Source organism: Pipistrellus hanaki, assembly GCF_964339955.1.
Source record: "Pipistrellus hanaki genome assembly, chromosome: 3".
Taxonomy (NCBI): Eukaryota; Metazoa; Chordata; class Mammalia; order Chiroptera; family Vespertilionidae; genus Pipistrellus; species Pipistrellus hanaki.
Window position 1 is genome coordinate 114,411,303 of NC_140505.1, and position 20,174 is coordinate 114,431,476.

The 20,174-nt window shown below is 38.4% G+C and overlaps 1 protein-coding gene and 1 pseudogene across 3 annotated transcripts in view; both read left to right on the forward strand.

Moving 5' to 3' along the window:
* Window positions 1–20,174, forward strand: part of KITLG (KIT ligand) — an 88,164-nt gene that overhangs the window by 37,680 nt on the left and 30,310 nt on the right. For both annotated transcript variants that reach the window (XM_084876932.1, XM_084876933.1), the window contains one exon: window positions 11,353–11,415. In XM_084876932.1, coding sequence (XP_084733058.1) covers window positions 11,353–11,415 — 63 coding nt within the window. The remainder of the gene's footprint in view (window positions 1–11,352; window positions 11,416–20,174) is intronic.
* Window positions 17,534–18,059, forward strand: LOC311619030 (U6 snRNA-associated Sm-like protein LSm3; annotated as a pseudogene). The gene has a single exon. The product of its transcript is annotated as a U6 snRNA-associated Sm-like protein LSm3 (transcript).

Sequence of the window (20,174 nt, forward strand, 5' to 3'; positions counted from 1 at the left end):
CATTGAGTTATCTAAAGGGTTTATAGGGAGAGCAGGTGGAAAGATACTCAAGGTCATAGAGAATCTGTTGATAAGATGGGCCCCATGGCACGCTGCTGTATTGACTTTGGATTTTTGCTGGTCTTTTCATCTCATTCACAGGCTGTGAAGTGAGGTCCCTCCTTGTGTGCTGATGTGCCAGCCCGGCTACTTCCCCATTAGCTCTGTATTGGGTTCTTCAGCATGTCTTATTTCCCTTCACATGCCTTCCTACCTTTCTCTATCAAGCCTACCAAAAGGAGATCTGAGAAGGTCATTCTCCCCTTTCCAACAGCTGGGAGACGCTGTCCCACATGGGTGTGTATTTGTTCCCTCAGTGAAGATACTTGGAGGAGTGGCTAGTTGCCCAGATGTTGACCAGACTACATTTGTCAGTGGAACTTCTCCCTCAGCAAAAGCCATTTCACACTCATGCTGTTAGGCAATGCCAGCTTCATGCCATACTTCTTTTAAAATGCAGACCACAGAGGCAGGGGGCATAATACCACATCTGGAATGCCTTTTTCCCAGCTCTGACGATCTAGGGGAGGTTGTACATGCTCATTTGAGTTACGGAGTATGATTTCAGGATGAACAGCATTTGAAAGGCATTTTTTAAAAAATTTCTGGTTCAAAATAGTTGAGAAAAGTTAGTTATTTGACTATTTTCTAGAGAACAGAAATATGTGAGATTAAAAAAGAAATGAAGATTGTTGTAATATCTACAAAAGAAAGAAAAGTACATTTGAGGAGATATTTATTTTTCTTACTCTAGATATACATTTTCTTGTGTATATGATTTTGGGTTCATTAAAACAGAAATTTAATGCTATGATCAGAGTTTTGCTAGCTTAGCCTTAGTGCAGAATTAGCAACCCACACCCACACCCACACCCACAGGCATACACACAAAGTGTATGAAGATAGGCCAAGCATATCCAAGATTAATATAGTATTTAAGAGGGTACAGGTTTAAAAGTATTCTTGATCATGTTACTACATGCAGAAGATGTAGAAACATGTGTTATTTGAGGGGATGTATTATTTTTCTACCATATACCAAGCTAGGTACTGAGTATAGTGTGGGGATAAGGGTGGGGTATTTTTATTTTGTATTAGTAGAAGACATTCATTAAATGTTTGTTGTTGAAAGAATTAAGGATGTGCTCTACTGAGGGAAGAATTATAGTCACCTGTGGTGCTTATTAATGTTACAGTTGTCATGGTTCTACTGATTCGTAGGTCTGAAGGAGGGCTCAGGGTATTTACATTTTTAGGACATTTCTGAAAGGAAGTTTACTGCTCTTAATGGACTGTTCTGTTAAACTTTAAAGACCAAAGCATCTTAACTTCTATTTAATCTCATGGTTTTTTTTTTTTATAGCTAGCTTTATCTTTGTTATATAGATTTATATGAATGTCAGATAAATATGTGTCTCCAGTATATGCTAAAGGTGGTAATTCAAGGGGCTGCTGGTAGAGCTGTGAAGCTGAGAATGAGCTGGGCAATCTGCAGGCATCCTGGGGAGCAAGTTTCAAATATCTGGGCAATGAATCATAGTTGGGAAATGATGGTGTATATGACCACAGACCAAGCATATCCAAGATTAACATGGTATTTAAGAAAAATTACCTGTCCAAGTTGGGTTTTTTGTTTGTGTGTGTGTGTGTGTGTGTGTGTGTGTGTGTGTGTTAATTCTTACCCAAGATATTTTTTTCATTGAGTTGTAGATGGGATGAAAGGGAGGGAGAGAGAAGCATCAATTAAGAGACACATCCATTGGTTGCCTCCTGAATGTGCTCCGACTGAGCAGGGGATTGAACATGCAACCCAAGTTACATGCCCTTGATGGGGAGTTGAACCTGGGACCCTTCAGTCTGAGAGCTGATGCAACCATGGCCCAGGGTCATTATTTTTTGCTAAGTGTTTGAGGATGCTACTTGATGACCACCACTTCCTGTGAAATGTCAAATCAGTATTTTCAAATGGCATACATTTCTATAATAATAAAAAGGTAATATGCTAATTAGACTGGGAGACCTTCCAGATGTCCTTCTGGACAAAGCCATGGTGGTGGGGCTGAGGCAGAGGTGGTTAGGGGTGGTCAGGCCAGGAGAGGAGGGCAGTTGGGAGTAATCAGGCCAGTGCAGGGGGGAACTAGGGAAGTTGTAAGCTAGCAGGCTTCCAAAAGGGGGCAGCTGGGGGGTGAGCAGGCCAGAAGGGAGGGCAGTTGAGGGTGAGCATGCCAGCAGGCAGAATGGTTAGGAGCAATCATGCAGACAAGCAGGTGAACAGTTAGGAGCCAGCGGTCCTGGATTGTGAAAGGCATGTCCACAGGGTCGAACATCCCCCGAGGAGTCCCAGATTGGAGAGGGTACAGGCCCTGCTGAGAGAGACCCCCTCCTGCATGAATTTCATGCTCTGGGCCACTAGTATAATAATAAAATCGTGATATGCTAATTAGGCTGGAAGACCTTCCAGATGAAGCCATGGCTGTGAGGGAAGCCTGGGTCCCAGGTGTCAGAGGGATGTCTGTGCCAGTAGCCAGGGGAAGGAAAGCCTACTCTTGCACGAATTTCATACGTTGGGCCTCTAGTAGGTATTATAAGACCCTTTCAAGCTTTTCCAGTCTTGTCTTTAACCATTTGCTTATTTTCAATCTGTTACCTATTTGTTGATAAAATGAAAAGTGGTAAGAAGCTAAAAAGAAAGAAGTATTAGAAAGGGATAGTTATTAATATTGACATTAAAATATAATTCCTCCCCTCAAAGACAAGTGTGAAATCATTAAACTAAAAGGGTTTTATCTTCCTTCTAGCAACTGGCTCATGAATAAATTTTTAATTTCAAGTGTTGATCTAGTGAAATTAGCAAATTTATTTCAGATTACTTAAAAAATCAAGTTAATAAAAAATAAAACTCAGAAGATCACTTCTAATTGAATAAAGACCTCCATAATGCACAGCCTGTATTTCATAGAGTAGAAAACGTAAAAATATAAAATAATTTCTGACATCAAAGTGGAAGATAACCCATCTCTATGAATATATGAATGCATACCACCAACATCACAGTAACAACACACAAATGGATACCATTTAAAAGATTTCATGGTATAACATGGGACCCAATCTGTGTGAATACAGGGTGTCCCAAAAAATGTATACACACTTTAACAACTTATAGCTCAATTTTGAAAATGAAATATATTTTAACTGCCTTTATAATTATTCAAAGTTTGTACACATTTTTGGAAGACACTTTATATACTGGTTAAGACAGTGGTCAGCAAACTCATTAGTCAACAGAGGCAAATATCAACAGTAAGACAATTGAAATTTCTTTTGAGAGCCAAATTTTTTAAACTTATTCTAACGCCACTTGTTCAAAATAGGCCCAGGCCATGGTATTTTGTGGAAGAGCCATACTCATGGAGCCAAAGAGCCGCATGTGGCTCTCAAGCTGCAATTTGCCAACCACGGAGTTAAGAGAATGGATTTTGGAATCCAGCAAATCTGAATTTTAAATACCAGTTCTTTGGCCTTGGACCAATTTTGTGGGCTAGATTAAATACGAGAATGCATATACAGAAAGTCCTTGGGTTATGTCGGAGATGTGGAGATCTGTTCCTATGGCTCGATGTAAAGCGATTTTCACTCTAAGTTGGAACTCACCTACATAAGCACCTACATCACTCACATGGAACACATACACAGCAGTAATGAAGAGAACAAAAAGTAAAACAAATTTAAAAGAAAGATAACAATTCCTGACCTTTACTGTGGTAAATAAATAATAAGAAGCATAAAGCACATATGTACATTTGTCAAAATGATGGAACTATATTTTTATATAAATAAATGGGAGATGGTGACAAAACCACAAAATGATGTACACCAAGTCCGTTGTAACCCGAGGGCTGTCTGTATAAATCTTTACCCCAGTTATTATCCCATAACCTCTTTGTGCCTCAGTTTTCTCATCAGTATAACATATATATATATATATATATATATATATATATATATATATACACACACACCCATACATATATAAAAGCTTTTCGACGGGACAACCAGAACTACTGGAATGACCAGTCACTATGATGCATACTGACCGCCAGGGACCAGCATGCCAGGTGATAGTTATTTGCATAGAAGTGCCAGGACTGCTTAGGTTATAATACTGATGATGTTGGGATTTTTGTGTTTTTTTTTCATGTTTGAAAAGTTGTGTTTCCCATCCTTAAACTAAAATTCATTAATTTTACTAATTCAAACAGCAACATAAGTGACTTGAGCTTTAGGAACGTAGATCATCGAAATCTCTCTCTAAAAAACAGTTGGGCTAAGCGCCTTGCCCCCAGTTACCAAGGCTGCTATCACACAGCTGTGTGACCTTGGACAAATAATCTTAATCTAGGATTCATCCACTTCAAACCTTTGCAAAATGGAACTCCAAATGACACCTCTGTAGGCCCTGTGTGAATTTCCGAAAGAAGGGTGCCTAGCGTTCATCCGCTTCCCTGGGAAGTTCCTGATCTCAAAAAGATAAGAACGACTCAGATAGATAAACTAGGAGGCCCTTTTTAGCTTTGAAGTCCTTTTAGTACATAAGGATACTTCCTCAGGATGCATCTTTTGGAGTAATTCAGTAATGTCTTACCTAAAGGAAGTTGTATAGAATGAGAGAAATCAGTTTTTCAGGCATAACCTTGTTAAGTCCTATTTGAGTGAAAATGAGTTGATAGTACATTTTTGCCCTGTGCCTCACAGTCATTTCAACTGGAATCATTCCTTTGCAGTCTCTGCCAGTTCTGCCTTTACATTAGGTGGCAACTTGTACTGTGCCCACAAACCTTAAGTATCTTTGCTTGGGTCATTCTCATGTCAGAGAAGCACATGACTTATGACTTGACTGTCCTTTTTTTTTTTCCTCTTGGGATTTCTTCTTGGACACTTTGTTCTACCCCTCCAGTCCCCAAGGTTTTCATTCGAAATCCTTCTGGCATGATTACTTGGGATAATAGTTCATCTATTTACAGAACGTTTTGCTTTGTTTCTAAAAAAAATGTTGCAAGACTTGTTTTAAATGGCACACTCAGACTTACCTAAGGAAAGGGTCAAGTATCTGGGAAGAGGATGAAGGGAACTTTAAAAGCTTACATCTAGAGGACAGTTAGGCCCCAGCTTTTAGTGACTGTGTTAATGGGAGGAATCCAAATATTGAAATAGTTCAAATTAGTTTCCATCTTATTTCTTCCTACTGTTGCTTTCATTCGTGATATTTTTCCTTCATCTGGGGAATTTAATTAAATGTGACTTTGCTCTTTAAAAAACCCTTTTTATCTTTAAATATCTATTGAGTGGTTATTTGTCTTTCTCAAAATGCTTTGAGGCAGGTGGCTATCCCATCTGCATCTTGTAGAGGTGAAATTACTCTGCCTTTTCAAGGTCAGGGTACAAATCAGTAGAAAGAAATGAAACTCAGAATGCCTGTTTTTCCCGGTCTTGTGGTAGCCACTTATTTTAAGTAGGTTATATTAATATTATGTAACTCTTTGAGTTTCACATAGTGGGAAATTATAAAAATTTCCTCAGATAACAAATTTTCACACTTTGGGCAGTTTCGGATAATTCTGGGTTTTATTCTTCTTCAAATACAATTTCTTTCAAATAGAATTACCACTGCATTAAAATGGAGGATTGGAATCTCTTGAGTCTTTCCATTTCTAGGTGAATTCTAAACCTTTCTAAGCATATATTCTCTTTAAAAGCAGAGGTCTCATATACTGTTTGACCCTTGAAAAACAATGATTCTGTAGCTGGAGTGTTTTTAAAGTTTATTTTTATTAGTTTGCAATACTTGGCATTTTAATTTCTGTTCCTGTGGTCAGTAGATATGTCTTTATTTAAAAATAAAGTTAGAACTTTTAGCATTCAAAGAAAGGTCAGAAGTGTACTGTAAATAATATTTGTGATGGCTTGCTATATTGCCAAGCATGTCAGTTTTATGATGAAGAAAACATTGTGAGTTCTTTCTTTATGGAATAAACCACTTACATGCTATGTCTCCCACTCCTTGCCTTGTTAAAACAGTAGTTCTTATCTGAGTATCCAGACACCATGCAAAGTACCTGGTATGGATTCTTTAATTTTCATTACCCTAAGGTAATTATTTTTAGCACCAGTTTATTGGTTAGGAAGCAGAGGCCTCTAATAGTAAGTCGGTTGACTATCCTCTCTTGTAAAGAGGAAGCTGAGTAGAGATTTGAACCCATCATTTCCTGTCTCTGTCTCTGGGTTGGAAGCACAAGAACCCAGTTCTTAATTTACAAGATCTTAATTGAAGATGTAAATGTCAACTGTATTGTAAGAATTATCATTGTAACCTATTGAGTTTTATTTCCTAGGTGGTAGTCACCTATTTTATGATTAGGAAGCTGTCATATTGTAGAAGTGCAATTAGTGCTACCTAACTGAAGTCAAAAGGTGTGTCTGTGAAATAGAATTTGTTTTCTCTTCTATTTGAAAGAAGACAGGGGTCCTAACTTTTTCTGTATTCTTCACTGAGAAATTATGATCCAGAAAAGTCTCATGAAGTTGTCATCTAACTTTTTTAATCATTAATGAAGGTATTATTAAAAATAATCTAAATGCCTTTGAAAACTAAAGGTAATTGACCTGGTTACTTAGATTTTTTTTAATCAATATTAATAGGAGATGACTTATAAGGAGAATTTTAAAAAGCAAAAAGCTTTCTCCTTGTGTTATTTCTGAAGCCTCAACAGCCAATATCACTCTAAGCTGTTATACATGAGTGAACTATGACATTTAATTACAAGAGTACAGTTTGCTTGTTTTCTCTCTACAGCAGTGATTTGGATTGATGAGACTCTGAAAATTGTGGACCCTTCCCCTTAAAACGGCCACATCTGCACCACATTTTATGTACAATGTCAAAGGGGTCAGGAGCTACAACTACTGCATTTTCATTCTTACCTAGAACTTGGGAGAAACAACTGAGATAAAGAAGTGTCTTGACAAGGATATCTAAGCAAACACTGAGTTAGGGACATTTGGGGACCTCAGTCACATTTGAAGATCCAAAGGTTTTCAGGTCCATGACATTCAGAGGGAGTTAAATATTCTGAGTTGAATATTTCTACTGAGTCCAGATACCTGCAGGGCATGGTATGCAGCCAGTGTCTATCTGGCTTGCAATGATTTTTTTTTTCTTTTTGGCTCAGTATCCAGCAATTTTGCATGCTGTTCCTTTATACTCCACCCTCCCCCAGTGTCACTGTGTATGATCAATTCTTAACACATTTCAAAAAAGATAGTAAATGAACCCACATAGTAAAACCAGCCCATTATCAAGTGACTTGTTTTTGCAGTTTTATGCATTTTACAGTCTGGTATAGTATTGACATCTTTGGAAATCAAACTACAAAGTTCATTGGGATAACCTGGCCTTTGGTAAAATTTTCCATCAATTAGGCTCGATTTTATTTAATTTTGCCTTGAGCTTATTTTACTACAATATATTTATTTTCAAAATCTGTAGCCTTGGTTACTTATCCACTTAACCTACCAACAGGATACTTCCCTGGAGTCTAAACCACATTTCTGCTTTTTCAGCTCCCAGTCTCTATATAAATATTGAACACATGCTCAGCACTTGCCCAGTGGGCTTCTAAACTGTTTCCAATCCTCTTTTCTCTCCTTGTTCCAATCTATCCTTCCAGACTGATCTTCCTAAGCTTACTATCCTGTTCCCTCTTAAACATTCAGTGCAATACTCCTGCTTATATGAGAGTTAAATCAGACTGATTTTTCATAATTATCTAGTTCACCCTCTTCATTTTACAGACGAGAAGTAGAAGTTCCCCAGAGAGGAAGTGATGTCCCTCAGGCAGAAGTGACTTGCTGTGGGCTCTGGTGGCAGACCTGGTCCCACTGAAACTTCCCGGCCACCCATTGGGCCTCCTTAGCCCAACATTCAGGGGCTCTCTAAGGTGGCTTCCTGGTGTATTTCCTGCCCTCTCATCTGCAGAAGCCTGATTTTTCTGTCTCTGGTCTCCCAAAGACACTACATGCTTTCCCATGACTTTGTCTTTGCCTGTGACCCTTCCTCTGTCTAGTCCAATGCCCTATTCCCTTGTGACATCCTCATTCGCATGCCATGCTGGAGCACTATTTAAAATGTTGTCTTTAATTCTAAATTAGTCTTTATAAATCCACTAGTAAGATTCCATTATGATTTCCATTTTACACATGTGGAAATTAAAACTAAAGTAGATTACTTGCCGAAGAGTTAGCATGTGGCAGGGCCTGGATCCAACCCGGGTCATGTGTCCCCCCAAAACTAACTGCTTCAAAGGAATATCTTCCAGTTCCAGGCCATAGGCTCCCTCTGCTCAGAGAAGCTGAATTTGTCACAGGGTTCTCTGTGCTTTCTGAATGCTGTTCAACATACCTTAATGCTTAGAAAGTAATAATTCATGAACTGACCATAAAAATCTACAACTTGACTTGCTAAATTCTTTTCCAAATGAAATTGAAAAGGAATCGGTGTACACCAAGAAAGTCACGAAGGGGAGAGAGAACTGGGCTGAGAGCAGCACACAGAGCCAGGATTTGCATCCCATCCCCACCAGGAACCCCTGGTGCCTGTGACCTCCAGGTGCCAGTTCACCTCCCTGAGCCTCCAGCTCTTCATCCGTACACTAGGTTTAATGATATACACCTCATGGGGCTGTGGTAGAGACCGTGTGTAAAAACTTTTTATTAATTGTATAGCATTTTTCAAAAGTATCATTACGTTTAAGTCCCATCAGAAATTAAATATTAAGTCACTTTAATGGAGAATTTTCTTTATTATTACCCATCCTTCAAGAGGTAAGGTATGGAGATTTTAGAATGTTGGCCAGATAACTTGTTATGAGGTTTCTTTGACTTTTTAAAACACTTTTTATTAGATAAATTTCTAATAAAATGGAATTGGCCAGCATATCCCTTCCATTTTCTCTGCACTTTAGGTGTATATGACTCAGATCCTGAGTTTCTTAATACTGACTTGACCAGTTCTATATTTTTGGTTATGTAAGTTATATATAAAAGAAGGGCCAGATTGTCAAGCAACTTGTGCTCTGAGGAGCTTGCAATGTCTCTCCATCTAGAATGGCTTTAATGTACATGGTTGGTTCCTAATGAAAAAATGTTGCTGCTCAGTCTGATTCCAGCTTTTATACCTGCAAAGGTGTCAGCTGTGTCAGGGCTGACAGAACAGGACCAAGTCACTTTGCTTTCCAAAGATGAGAATGAAGATCCTGAAGACCAAAGAAGTTAGGGAAGCATGGTAGGGGAGGAAGGAAATTAAGTGTAAAAGGCAAGAGTGTAACTCCTAAATTAACCATTAAAAATACTGCCTCTGTGGCAACCCAGACACGTTTTCAACGAACAGCAGTGTTGCCCATTATTTCATTAATTTGGTGGGGATGGCATGAGGAGAGATGACGGTGGCCTCATCAGTGGAAAATGCCCGGGACAAAGGAGCAGAAAGTAGATGAGAACGTGCAGTGGAGCCAAGAAGCAAGGGAGGCCTTGCTGTCAGAGAGCTGAGTTCCATGGCAGACTTAACACTGAATAGTGTAACCTTAGTCAGGTTCCTTCACCTCTCTCAGCCTCAAGTTGTTCATTTGTGAAATACAGATAATATGTCACGAGATCTGGGGATTGGATACAATCCTGCAGTGTAAGTCCTTAACGAGCACAGTGCCTGACACCCAGTAAATGTGTGTTAAATGTTAGGCTGGAGGATGAGATGAGAGTGTGAGGAGGTACCACTGGAGGTAGAATTGTAGTGAGCTCAGTGGCTACTCCTTGACTACACATTTTCTCTCAGCAGTTGGGAATCTGTATTTGGAAGGCTGACCAGCAGTTAAACATGGATCTTCAGCTTCATGGGGGTCAATGCCCCTAACCCTTGCATTGTTCCAGGGTCATCTGTACTTACTAGTATGCCTTTGCCTGGGTTACTTTCTCACCAAATTATTCTCAGATTCTAGAAGCTATTGGCAAGGCCAAGAAGAAGCATGGGTTGTGTTATAGGACACGCTGACTAGGTCATCACCTGTCAGAGATGACATAGTCCAGCAAAAGGTCCTAGCTTACTTTGGGGAACAGTAAAGATTTTAGAGAGAGGGTGAGAGGAAGATAAGTCTGCAAAAGCAGGGCAGATCCATTGAAGATGTAACAGTGCAAAACCACATTTTCACATTATATATTGTTTTAAGAACCAGTGGGCTAAATCAATTGCTGGCTGTATTATTCAGATGGAAATTTTAACAAAGCTAAAAGGGCGAGAAGGCAGAGCTGGTGCTAGGTGTAAGAAAGGATATGAGAGATCTCAGACCTCTGGGTGCTTGAAAGTCAGCTGTCACTATAGCTTTCAATATAGATGGAATGCTTATGATGTGTTTGACACAGTCCCTTACCTCAGTTCATGACTACTTGGCCTGAGTATCTTTATCTCCATTTTGTATGTGAGAGACATCAAAGTACAGAATTTAGATTTGTTTCAAATTCCCTGGTTCCAAACCAGGTGCTTGTTCAATTTATGCCACAATGACGGATGGCAATGTGTTAGATCTATTTTTAAAGCCTTTAAAAGAAATTAAAGAAATATTTGAGGCATCTCAAATGTTCAGCCCTAGGAAAGTGGATGAATTGGACTTTTATAAATTATTCAAATTATAAAGCATCTCCAACCCATAATTAGCATCTTTTTGAAGTTTTGCTGACGTTTTTCCTAAGAACAACATAGAACAGTAGTTCTCAGACTTGAACACTCATCAGAATAGCCTGGGGACTGTGGAGTGAGAGTCTGCAGGTCTGGTGTGACTGGGAACTTGCATTTCTAACAGGTGCTCTAGTGATGTTGACATAGTACTTTGTGAATGACTGATAAGGAAACATGTTGTATTCCTGATTGTAGGGAGGAGCCGTAGGAAAAAAAATCCCAGAAGGGAATTTCCAAGACCACAGATGGAAATTGCAGTTCAGATCATGTGTCCATAAGTGAATTTGTAGTCCAAAGGATTTGTAGTATGACTTTATTTTTTTGGAGATTGCTTTTCATTTCAAAGGGAAATCAAGAATGAAAGTCATTTTATGTGTAAATATTGAAATTCTGTGTAACTTAAAAACATAATAGGTTTGTATGTGTGTTTCTCCAAACTATTAAAAATAGCATATTAATTGTTATGTGTGGAATTTCTTACACTGTGTTTTTTTTCTTTTTTCTTTTTTTTTTCTTTTTTGTCTCTATAGGTGGCAAATCTTCCAAAAGACTATAAGATAGGCCTCAAGTATGTCCCCGGAATGGACGTTTTGGTATGTAAACTGTACTTTTCAGAGTTTCATTTTGGTAGCTGGAAAATGAGATGGTATCACTTTATTAAGATAAAAATTATCTGACATTTAGAAGTTTGCAAGTTGTCTCCTAAACCTCTTCTCCCAAATTTGGAACTAACCACAAATTTCTCTTTTTCCCCTAGACTCTCCTCCAAAAGGCTTCAGTGTAAAATTATGCAAGTTTTTTCTACACTTAAATAGGTCCTATATAAGTCTCTTTTCTATTTAATTTGAGAACACAAAATATTTTATCTCAGAATTTATTAGAACCTTACAATAGATTCTCAGAACCTTATATTAAAAATATGAGGTTATGATTATAAATACTCCTTTGTTACTGCAACCAAGAAATTTTAATGATTTTTCATTGGGAAGAAATATTTGAAGAATTCATATATGAAGAAATATTTCAAGCATAGGAAATGTAATGCCCATGTATCTATCACATAGCTTGTCAAACCTTGCACTGTGCTATATTTGCTTCAAATAAGGTTGTTGTTTTTTTAAAATAATGAAGCGTTATACATACACTAAGTCCCTTGTATTCCCTTTTCCTATCTCCATTAGTTTCCACTTTGCCTCTTAGGGACAATTCTCTCTTATGAACAAGTATTCTGAACTGAATATTTTATTCTAAGGCATGTTTTTAGGAGTTGGTGTGAGGTTAGCTTCCCCTGGAGTTTTGTGGAGCACAATAGCACACAGTAGTCCTTGTGCTCTTATAGTTTTACTACTGCAGACTCTGCATCCATATATAATATATTGTGTGTGTTTTTTTGCATTTTTTCATATTTATGTTAGTGCCATTACACTGCATGTACCACTTTGCAGGTTGCTTACGATTGAAACATGTCTTTGAGATATAACGTGTTGTCCATATTGATTCATTCTAACTAACATATTGTGTTGAGTTAATTTGAAACCATTTGGGGTACTCTACTCTTCAAGTAGACATCTTTTCTTAAATTACCAAGTACTACACACCCACCTCATGCAAATTGTCTGAGGCTTTGAGTCAATCAAAATCATTACCAGTTTAAGTGTGTTAAGTACATCACTAAGTGCTTGTACTTAAAAACATGTTTCAAAGACTATAAGGTTGTCATTACAAGAGAAGGTCTAAAGGCACATTTATTTTCCTTAGTAAACTTTTTAGCATGAACAGACTAATGTTCCTTAGAATACCTTTGAACATGTACCTTCATGCAGAACCAGTTATCCTTGAGTCTAGGTCAAAGTCTGGCCTATCGGTTTAGGGGGAGTTCTCTAGAGATAGGAATGTAAAACCACAGCATCCCAAAAGTTAATTAATGTCATCACTCAGTCACTCAGGCAGCAAGTATTTGTTTAGGAAAAACTATGGAAACGGCACTTCACCAGACACTTTATTAAACAAATACATGTCGATTTAGTCTTATGTTCAAAAACTGGGGAGAAATTACCTGGCCCTTTTCAAAATGAATTCACATATTTGTCTCCTTGGATGGTTACAGAAAAACCTGTGAGGACAGCAGGATAACTAAGGTGACTCCTCTTTTACAAATGACACACTGTGGTTTGCAACCCAGAAGTATTTTGCCCAGGCTTGCACACCTAGAAAGTGACCCATCTTATAAAGAAACCTGGGGTCTCATGACTTACCCCTGGGTTACAGAATGTGGCTATCTAAATAATTACACTGGTGAGGGAAAGTGCTCTAAGTGAAGCCTCCACACCCCGTTCTGGGCTAGAGATTGCCGAACTTTGGCCCTCTGATTGCCGAACTCACTCAAAGACATCAGGCGGCTCTTTGAAAAACAGGGTTACACTGAAAATAACGGAATAGATGATTGTGTACGGTATGATCATAGATTACACTAAATCACACATTTTGGTACTGGCTGGTGAGAGCAAGAGCCAAACTTGTAGAAATAAAGCCAGCTCTTGGCCACATGTTTTCTTTCTGTTTCGGTAATTGAGAAAAGTTCACTATTATTTGATCTTGGCACTCCGTCCTGGCATAGCTGGGGAGTAGCTCTGTTTTTGGCTACCACAGTTGGCAAGGAAAACAAGCCCACACATAGGGCTGTGCGCAGAAACCGGTCTTAAGCGTCCTTTTTACCTTCCTTTTAAAACCGTAGTTGCTGCCAAGATCAGAGGAGTTTCCCAGTGGACAGGCCCCTGATTATTTGTCAGTGGTCAGAGTCCCAGCTGCCTTATCTTTTGTGTTTAAACAATAAAGGGTGGAGTGGGAATCAAAATGGGCATCAAAAACTTCTCTGGGGCCAAGGCAATAAAATTCCGACTGCGGCACTGGGCAGAAGAAAGCTCTAGAATAGAATACACATTATTATTATTATTACCTGCTTTTGTTTTAAAAATCAAATGAATACACCTGAAAAGGAGAGCTTGCTTTTCTAAGGGCCTTCCTAGAAAATTACTTAGTAGATTCTATTTCACAAATAGCAGGGTGTGATCAACAGGTTGATACTTAAATCTGAGGATAGTTATCTATTCTATTTTAAGCTACCTGAAGCTGTAATACTGCCAGGCTTAAGATTTCCTTTAAGTTCCTAACCTAAAAAGTCTCAAACATTTCCCAGCCTTTCCATTTACTAGTAATGTTACTATAGAAAGAACAAATATTAAGCCCACACATCTTCGGTCATTTTCACATTTATAAAATGATATAGACTGTGAGTTGTTTGTGGTATTTAAGTAAAAAACTCTTTATTTGTTTTTAATAAAAGTAAATTATGTATTCATCAGTTTTCTTTTAACTTTTTACTTGGGGATAACTTCAAATTTACAGAAAAGTTTGCAAGACTATTACTCAAAGAACACCCATATACTCTTTAATCCAGATTCATCTGCTTTTAATATTTTGCCTTAGTTGATTTCCTAAATGCTTGTTTTCTTTGCACACATGTGTTTTATTATTTTTCCAAACCTGCCGAGTAAGTTGTATACATAATGTCTGTTTACCCCTACACACTTCGGTGTATATTTCCTAAAGTAAATTATTTTCTCTTACATAACAACATTGTAAGCTGTCAACTTCAATACGTTTAGGAATACATAGAATATTTCAATCCACTGGCTGTATTTCAATTTTAACGACTTTTTTTTTTGGGGGGGGGGTGCATTATTCTGCATTTCTTTTATATATATATATATATATATATATATATTAAATGCATTATTCTGCATTTCTTTTTCTCCAATACAAGAAGCGATCTAGGAGTATAATTTATATTTTTATATCAAGTGTGATAGGCAGAATAATGGCTCCCCACGCATGTCTCCTGCTGTGAATCTAGTATTGCCTGACAAGGCAAAAAGGACTTTGCAGATATAACTAAGTTAAGGATTTTGAGGTGGGGAGAGTATTCTGGATTACCAGGGTGGGCCGAATCAAATGACTTGCATCATTATAAGAGGGAGGCAGGAGTGTCCAAGCCAGAGAGAGCGATTTGAAGATATTACATTGCTAGCTTTGAAGATGGAGGAAGGGGCCACAAGCCAAGGAAGGCAGACATTCTCTAAAGCTGGAAAGGGCAAGGAAAGGGGTTATCCTGTAGAGCCTTTAAAAAAACAGCCCCATTGAACACCTTGATTTGCACCTGCTAATACCTATTTGGACTCCTGACCTCAGGGACTATAAACTAATAAATTTTTTCAAGTGCACTAAGTTTATGGAAACGAATACGTCATGTCTCAATAGTCTCCTTTAAGAGCTCCTAGCCTTGCTTTGTATTTATGGGAGTGAAAGTCTTCAGTAATACAGCCCTCCCCAGTAGTACAGTTTCTGAATGGCTATATTCAGATTAGGCATGGCCAGCCTCTATGTGACGTAAGTGATGATGCCTCGGGTTATCATCTCTGGAGGCACGTGTTGTCCATCTCCCCTTCCTGGTGCTCCTTTTTGTGATCACCTGGTGCAGGTGTTCCACTGTTCCTGTGTATTGACTCATTGGCGACTGATAAGCAATCTTTGGGGAGACACTTTCAGATGATGTCCAATTCCTCATCAAAGTTCCTCCTGTAGGTTTAGCAGCTATTGATGATTCTTACCTGAACCAATCTTTACTATCACGTCAATTTTTAATTAAGTTAAATTAAGCAGGGTTGAACAAGTTATTGGCAATATGTAATGTTCCTCTAACCATATGCCTCCCAGCCATCTTCCCTCTGCAACACCCTTCCTCAGGTATGCATGATTTCACTTATGGACTAGTCTCCTCTTCTGCTGCTGCTTCTGGGCTCCTCCAATCTCCCTGGCCATTTCAGAACTCATCACTGAACATATCAATTTTTTTAGTCGATGCCGATTAAAAAAAGAAAGATTTCAAGCGATCGTTTAACTCCTCCTCCATGTACTTTGAATGGCTCTGAATTGCTCTTGGGAAACAGGAAAAGGATCTCCTTAAACAAGGCCTCCGAGAGCTGTTTGATCTGGCACCTTTCCATATCCTGCCCCGTCCCTCATCTGCACATGTTCCCGCTGCGAGGCACCTCTGTGCATGGCTTTCTCTGTCCCTGGAATCTGGTCTGCCCTCTTGTTTAGGTAACTGCTGACTCTTTCAGAGTCCATCTCACTTCTTTAAGGAAGCCTTCCCTCTCCTTGATGACACCAAATCCTCCTATTAGAAAGTTTTCCCCCAGCACACCCCAGAGTAGTACTGGTTTTTCATTTATCTGTGGAATTATTTTATCGATAATCGTCCACTTATAAACTTCATGAGGGCAGGAATGGTGTGTTTGCTTTTTAATATCCTCACTGCCTAATGGGTGATAGACACTTAATAAATATCTTTTGGAAGAAAGTGAAGGCGGAAGGAAGGAGGAAAGTTCCCCAACATGTAATCACTTGTAATTTCCCTGAGGTATAAATGTGACCTGAATAATTAATCCACACGATTAATATGATGAGGTGAGGTGAATGCCTATAACAACATATAATACCTGCTCTGCAATATTACTCGTGTCTTTTTTTTTAGGTAGGTGTTCATTTTGTAAAAGATCTTCAGTGTGAGAGTTGTAGTATGCAAATTTTGAGGAATCATGATTTCTTTGAGCCTTCTATTATACTACTTATTACTGAGTTATTTCCATATTCAAGAACTTTCTCTTTGCTCCCAGTGACTGAAGGCTGAAAGCCAAATTCCTGAATCTGACGCTTGCTCCGGACTCTCCACAATCTTGCCCCACCTTAACCACCTCACCTTAATACCCATATTCCCCAACACAAACTCACCACCCCAGCCAGATGAGTCCCTGCCTTCTAAAACCGCTGTGCTTATTCTAAACTCCAAAACTGTTAAGTACTACTTCCCTTCACCAGGGATGCCTTTCTCCCTCCCATTTACCCATTCAAATTCTCCCCACAAAATCATGTAGTTATCCCGGGGCTCACAACCTCTTATAATGGTTATTTCCTCCAAGGTCAGCCTAAGATCCTTCTTTCTCACCAAGTCTTCTCACCAGGCCATTCCTTACTGTTCATATCATGCTCTTCCCTGTATCACTCGGACATCATACCTACTGTGCTCTTGCTTGGTGCTGCTACATAATACTGACATGGTTTCTCTGAATTTCTATAGAATTTGTCCAGAAACTCTTCATTTTGGGAACCTGATCATATATTGCTTACCCAGCTGTTTAAAGTTGCATGTATTATGCATTTGCCTCAAAGTATTATTGTGAAAAAATAATTAAGACACAAAAACTGGATTTTCCTTTCTTCATTTCTGCATCTCTGCCTCATTCTATTCTGTTGGACAGAATTTGTCTTCTCTGTCCCAGACACCCCAGTGCTCCCAAATTTTCATGTTACAGTTTCAGCCCTACAGAGACTGGTTATCAGTTCCTATCACCACTACTAGTTTGGGGGAGGGACTTTTTGATTGGCCCATCAAGCTCAGGGTCCACCATTGTCCAATCAGCTATGGCCACAAAGCAAGTTCCCTAATTGTAAGTACAGATCCTGAGGGTTGAACCTCAGATTTGGAGTACTTACTATAGAAATATTATAGAAGTCAGCCAAGTAGACATGGTAATTATCTACCTCTACCTCTCATATAATAAGTATTTTTTTAAATGATTAAGTATAAATGTTATGGCGGACGACGTGGACGAGCAACAAACTACCAACACTGTAGAAGAGCCCCTGGATCTTATCAGGCTCAGCCTAGATGAGCGAATTTATGTGAAAATGAGAAATTACAGAGAGCTTCGAGGTAGATTACATGCTTATGATCAACATTTAAATATGATATTAGGAGATGTGGAAGAAACTGTGACTACCATAGAAATTGATGAGGAAACATATGAAGAGATATATAAATCAACAAAATGAAATATTCCAATAATTTTTGTCCGGGGAGATGGTGTTGTCCTCGTTGCCCCTCCATTGAGAGTTGGTTGAAACAAAGAATACATCCTGTGTGGAAATCAGGAGACTTTGTATGATTGCGTCTTTAAAGGTGGAAGATATTCAAAAGAGAAACCTGTGTGAATTTTGATATTAATAAATGACCAAGGAATCTTCTGCTCCTGAAATGTTTATGTGCACATAACACAAATTCTTAAGCTAAATGGCATTTTTATTTTTCTCCAACCCTTCCAATAAATGTGATCACTAAAATGCAAATAAATAAATAAATGTTAGTTAAATGAATAAAATACAACACTAAATAGTATTTTTAAATGGCTCTTATGTGTATTTAATCTACAGGGTCCATCTTAATAAATAAGTGATTACACTAAGGCACTGCTCAGAACACTTATCCCATTGCAGTCTGAAAGAAATATAATGGAAGCCACATATGTAATCTTAAATTGTACAGTCATTACATTAAAAAAAAAGTTACAAGGGAAAGGTGTAACTATAATAATAAATTTCATGTAGTCCAAAATATCATTTTACCTTACAATCTATATAAAATTATTAATTGAATATTTTACATTGTTTTATATCATTCAGAACCAACCTACAGCACATTCTAGTTCAGACACTAAGCTTTCATCAGAAATATTTAGTCCATATTTAGATTTTCATGAAAATACAGGTTCACATACCTAGCTTTTCCAAACATACTTAAAAGCTTTCTAGTCACTGAATCAGGTACTGATTTTTAAATTAACAAAAAACAAAAAAAAACAAAAAAAGTTAAGTGAATTTAAAATTGTAGTCACACTGGCCACATATTGAGTATTGGCCCCATTTTGGCTACCACAGATTAGACAGACCTTCTTTTCAAAGACAGAGAAACTAAAGCTCTGAATAGACTTGTCTAAAATCTCAAACTGTGTCAGCAGAGTTGGGACTGGAGTTGAGCCGTGGATCATTTTTGCTGCCCTCTCCTCCCCTCCCCCGTTCCCTCCTCACTGTGCTATTTTGTGTCTGCCTTGGGAGCCATTTATAGACCTGCTCTGGGAAACAACACATATTTATAGTGTTTGGGCTGATTACCATCTTAATCAGATTGAGGTTTCTACATCACTCTAACTCAAACAAGAAAATACAAAGTTACATAGCCTAAAGTGAACTCTGAAGACCCAAATTAATTGTTTAGGGAGAAGACTAAAATAAATCCGGACAAAACCTATCTCATCCAAAAGGAAATTAAGATTTTGGAGTCTCTACACTAGTAATGGGAGCACACAGTATTTTGCAAAGTACTTTTATAGGAGTGTTCTCACTTTGCCTATCCATGGGATGTTTGAGAGTGGAAGGAGGGTGTGTTGTCTGCTTTCTAACCCTAAGAATAAAAACCAGAAGGAGAGGAGAGAAGGTTTTATCATGGCAGTTGACATTTGCTATTTGGTTGTGATAGTTGTTCAGAGAAAGTTTATTTCATTAGAATGAGACAGAATGAGCCATGCCATTACCCAGAGGTATCTTAGCTGAACGTATGGACCAATGCAGCTGATCCAGATGTGTGAGCAGAGTCCTGGTGAACCCAGCAGAAAAAAATAGTTTATGTGCTTTGACTGTATCATTGATGAAAGAACTAGCAGGTGTTCTAATCTTGGTTTCTCATATTTCTGTTTAAGTTCTTGGTGTAACCTTGGACAAACCACATCGCTGGTTTTCTCATTTATGATATTGAAACAACTGGGCCACATGGTCTTTAGTATTCCTTCCGGATTTAAATGATTGTGCTTCTAATGGCATGGCTCTAGATCTGATGGGTTGCTCAATTAGGGGGTAAATGCTGGAAGCATGAGAGGAAAGAAAGGGAATGCTTTGTGCCCTGGGCATTCACAGCTCTAATTCTGGCAAGACTGAGGTTTGACACATATTAAAGAAAAAGAATCAAAAACACTCAAACTGGACGGTAATTCTGGTAATTCGATTAATTGGATTAGAGGACTGGGTGAATACCACTGTCTCTCAGAAGCCTCACAGTGTGTGAGCCAGGGCTATTCTTCCTCAGAATCTCCAATGGGTGTTTTACCTCAACTCCTTTGTGGAGAACTCTCACCGCATAGACACCGACCTTAGACCCACTAAGGAAGCACACAGATATCTGTGGGAATAGCTACCAAATCAGAAGTGGTGCCAGGGGCATCAACAAAGAAATGTTATCTAGCAGGTCCTTGAGTAATGTCATTTCATTTTATGCTGTTTTGTTACTAAAATATTGATGAGATGCCATAGGAATTTAACTCTTGTTAAATATAAATAGGTAAACCAATTAGCCTGTAATAAAATTGGCTTCATTATATGTCATTTTGCTTAAAGTTGTAGAACC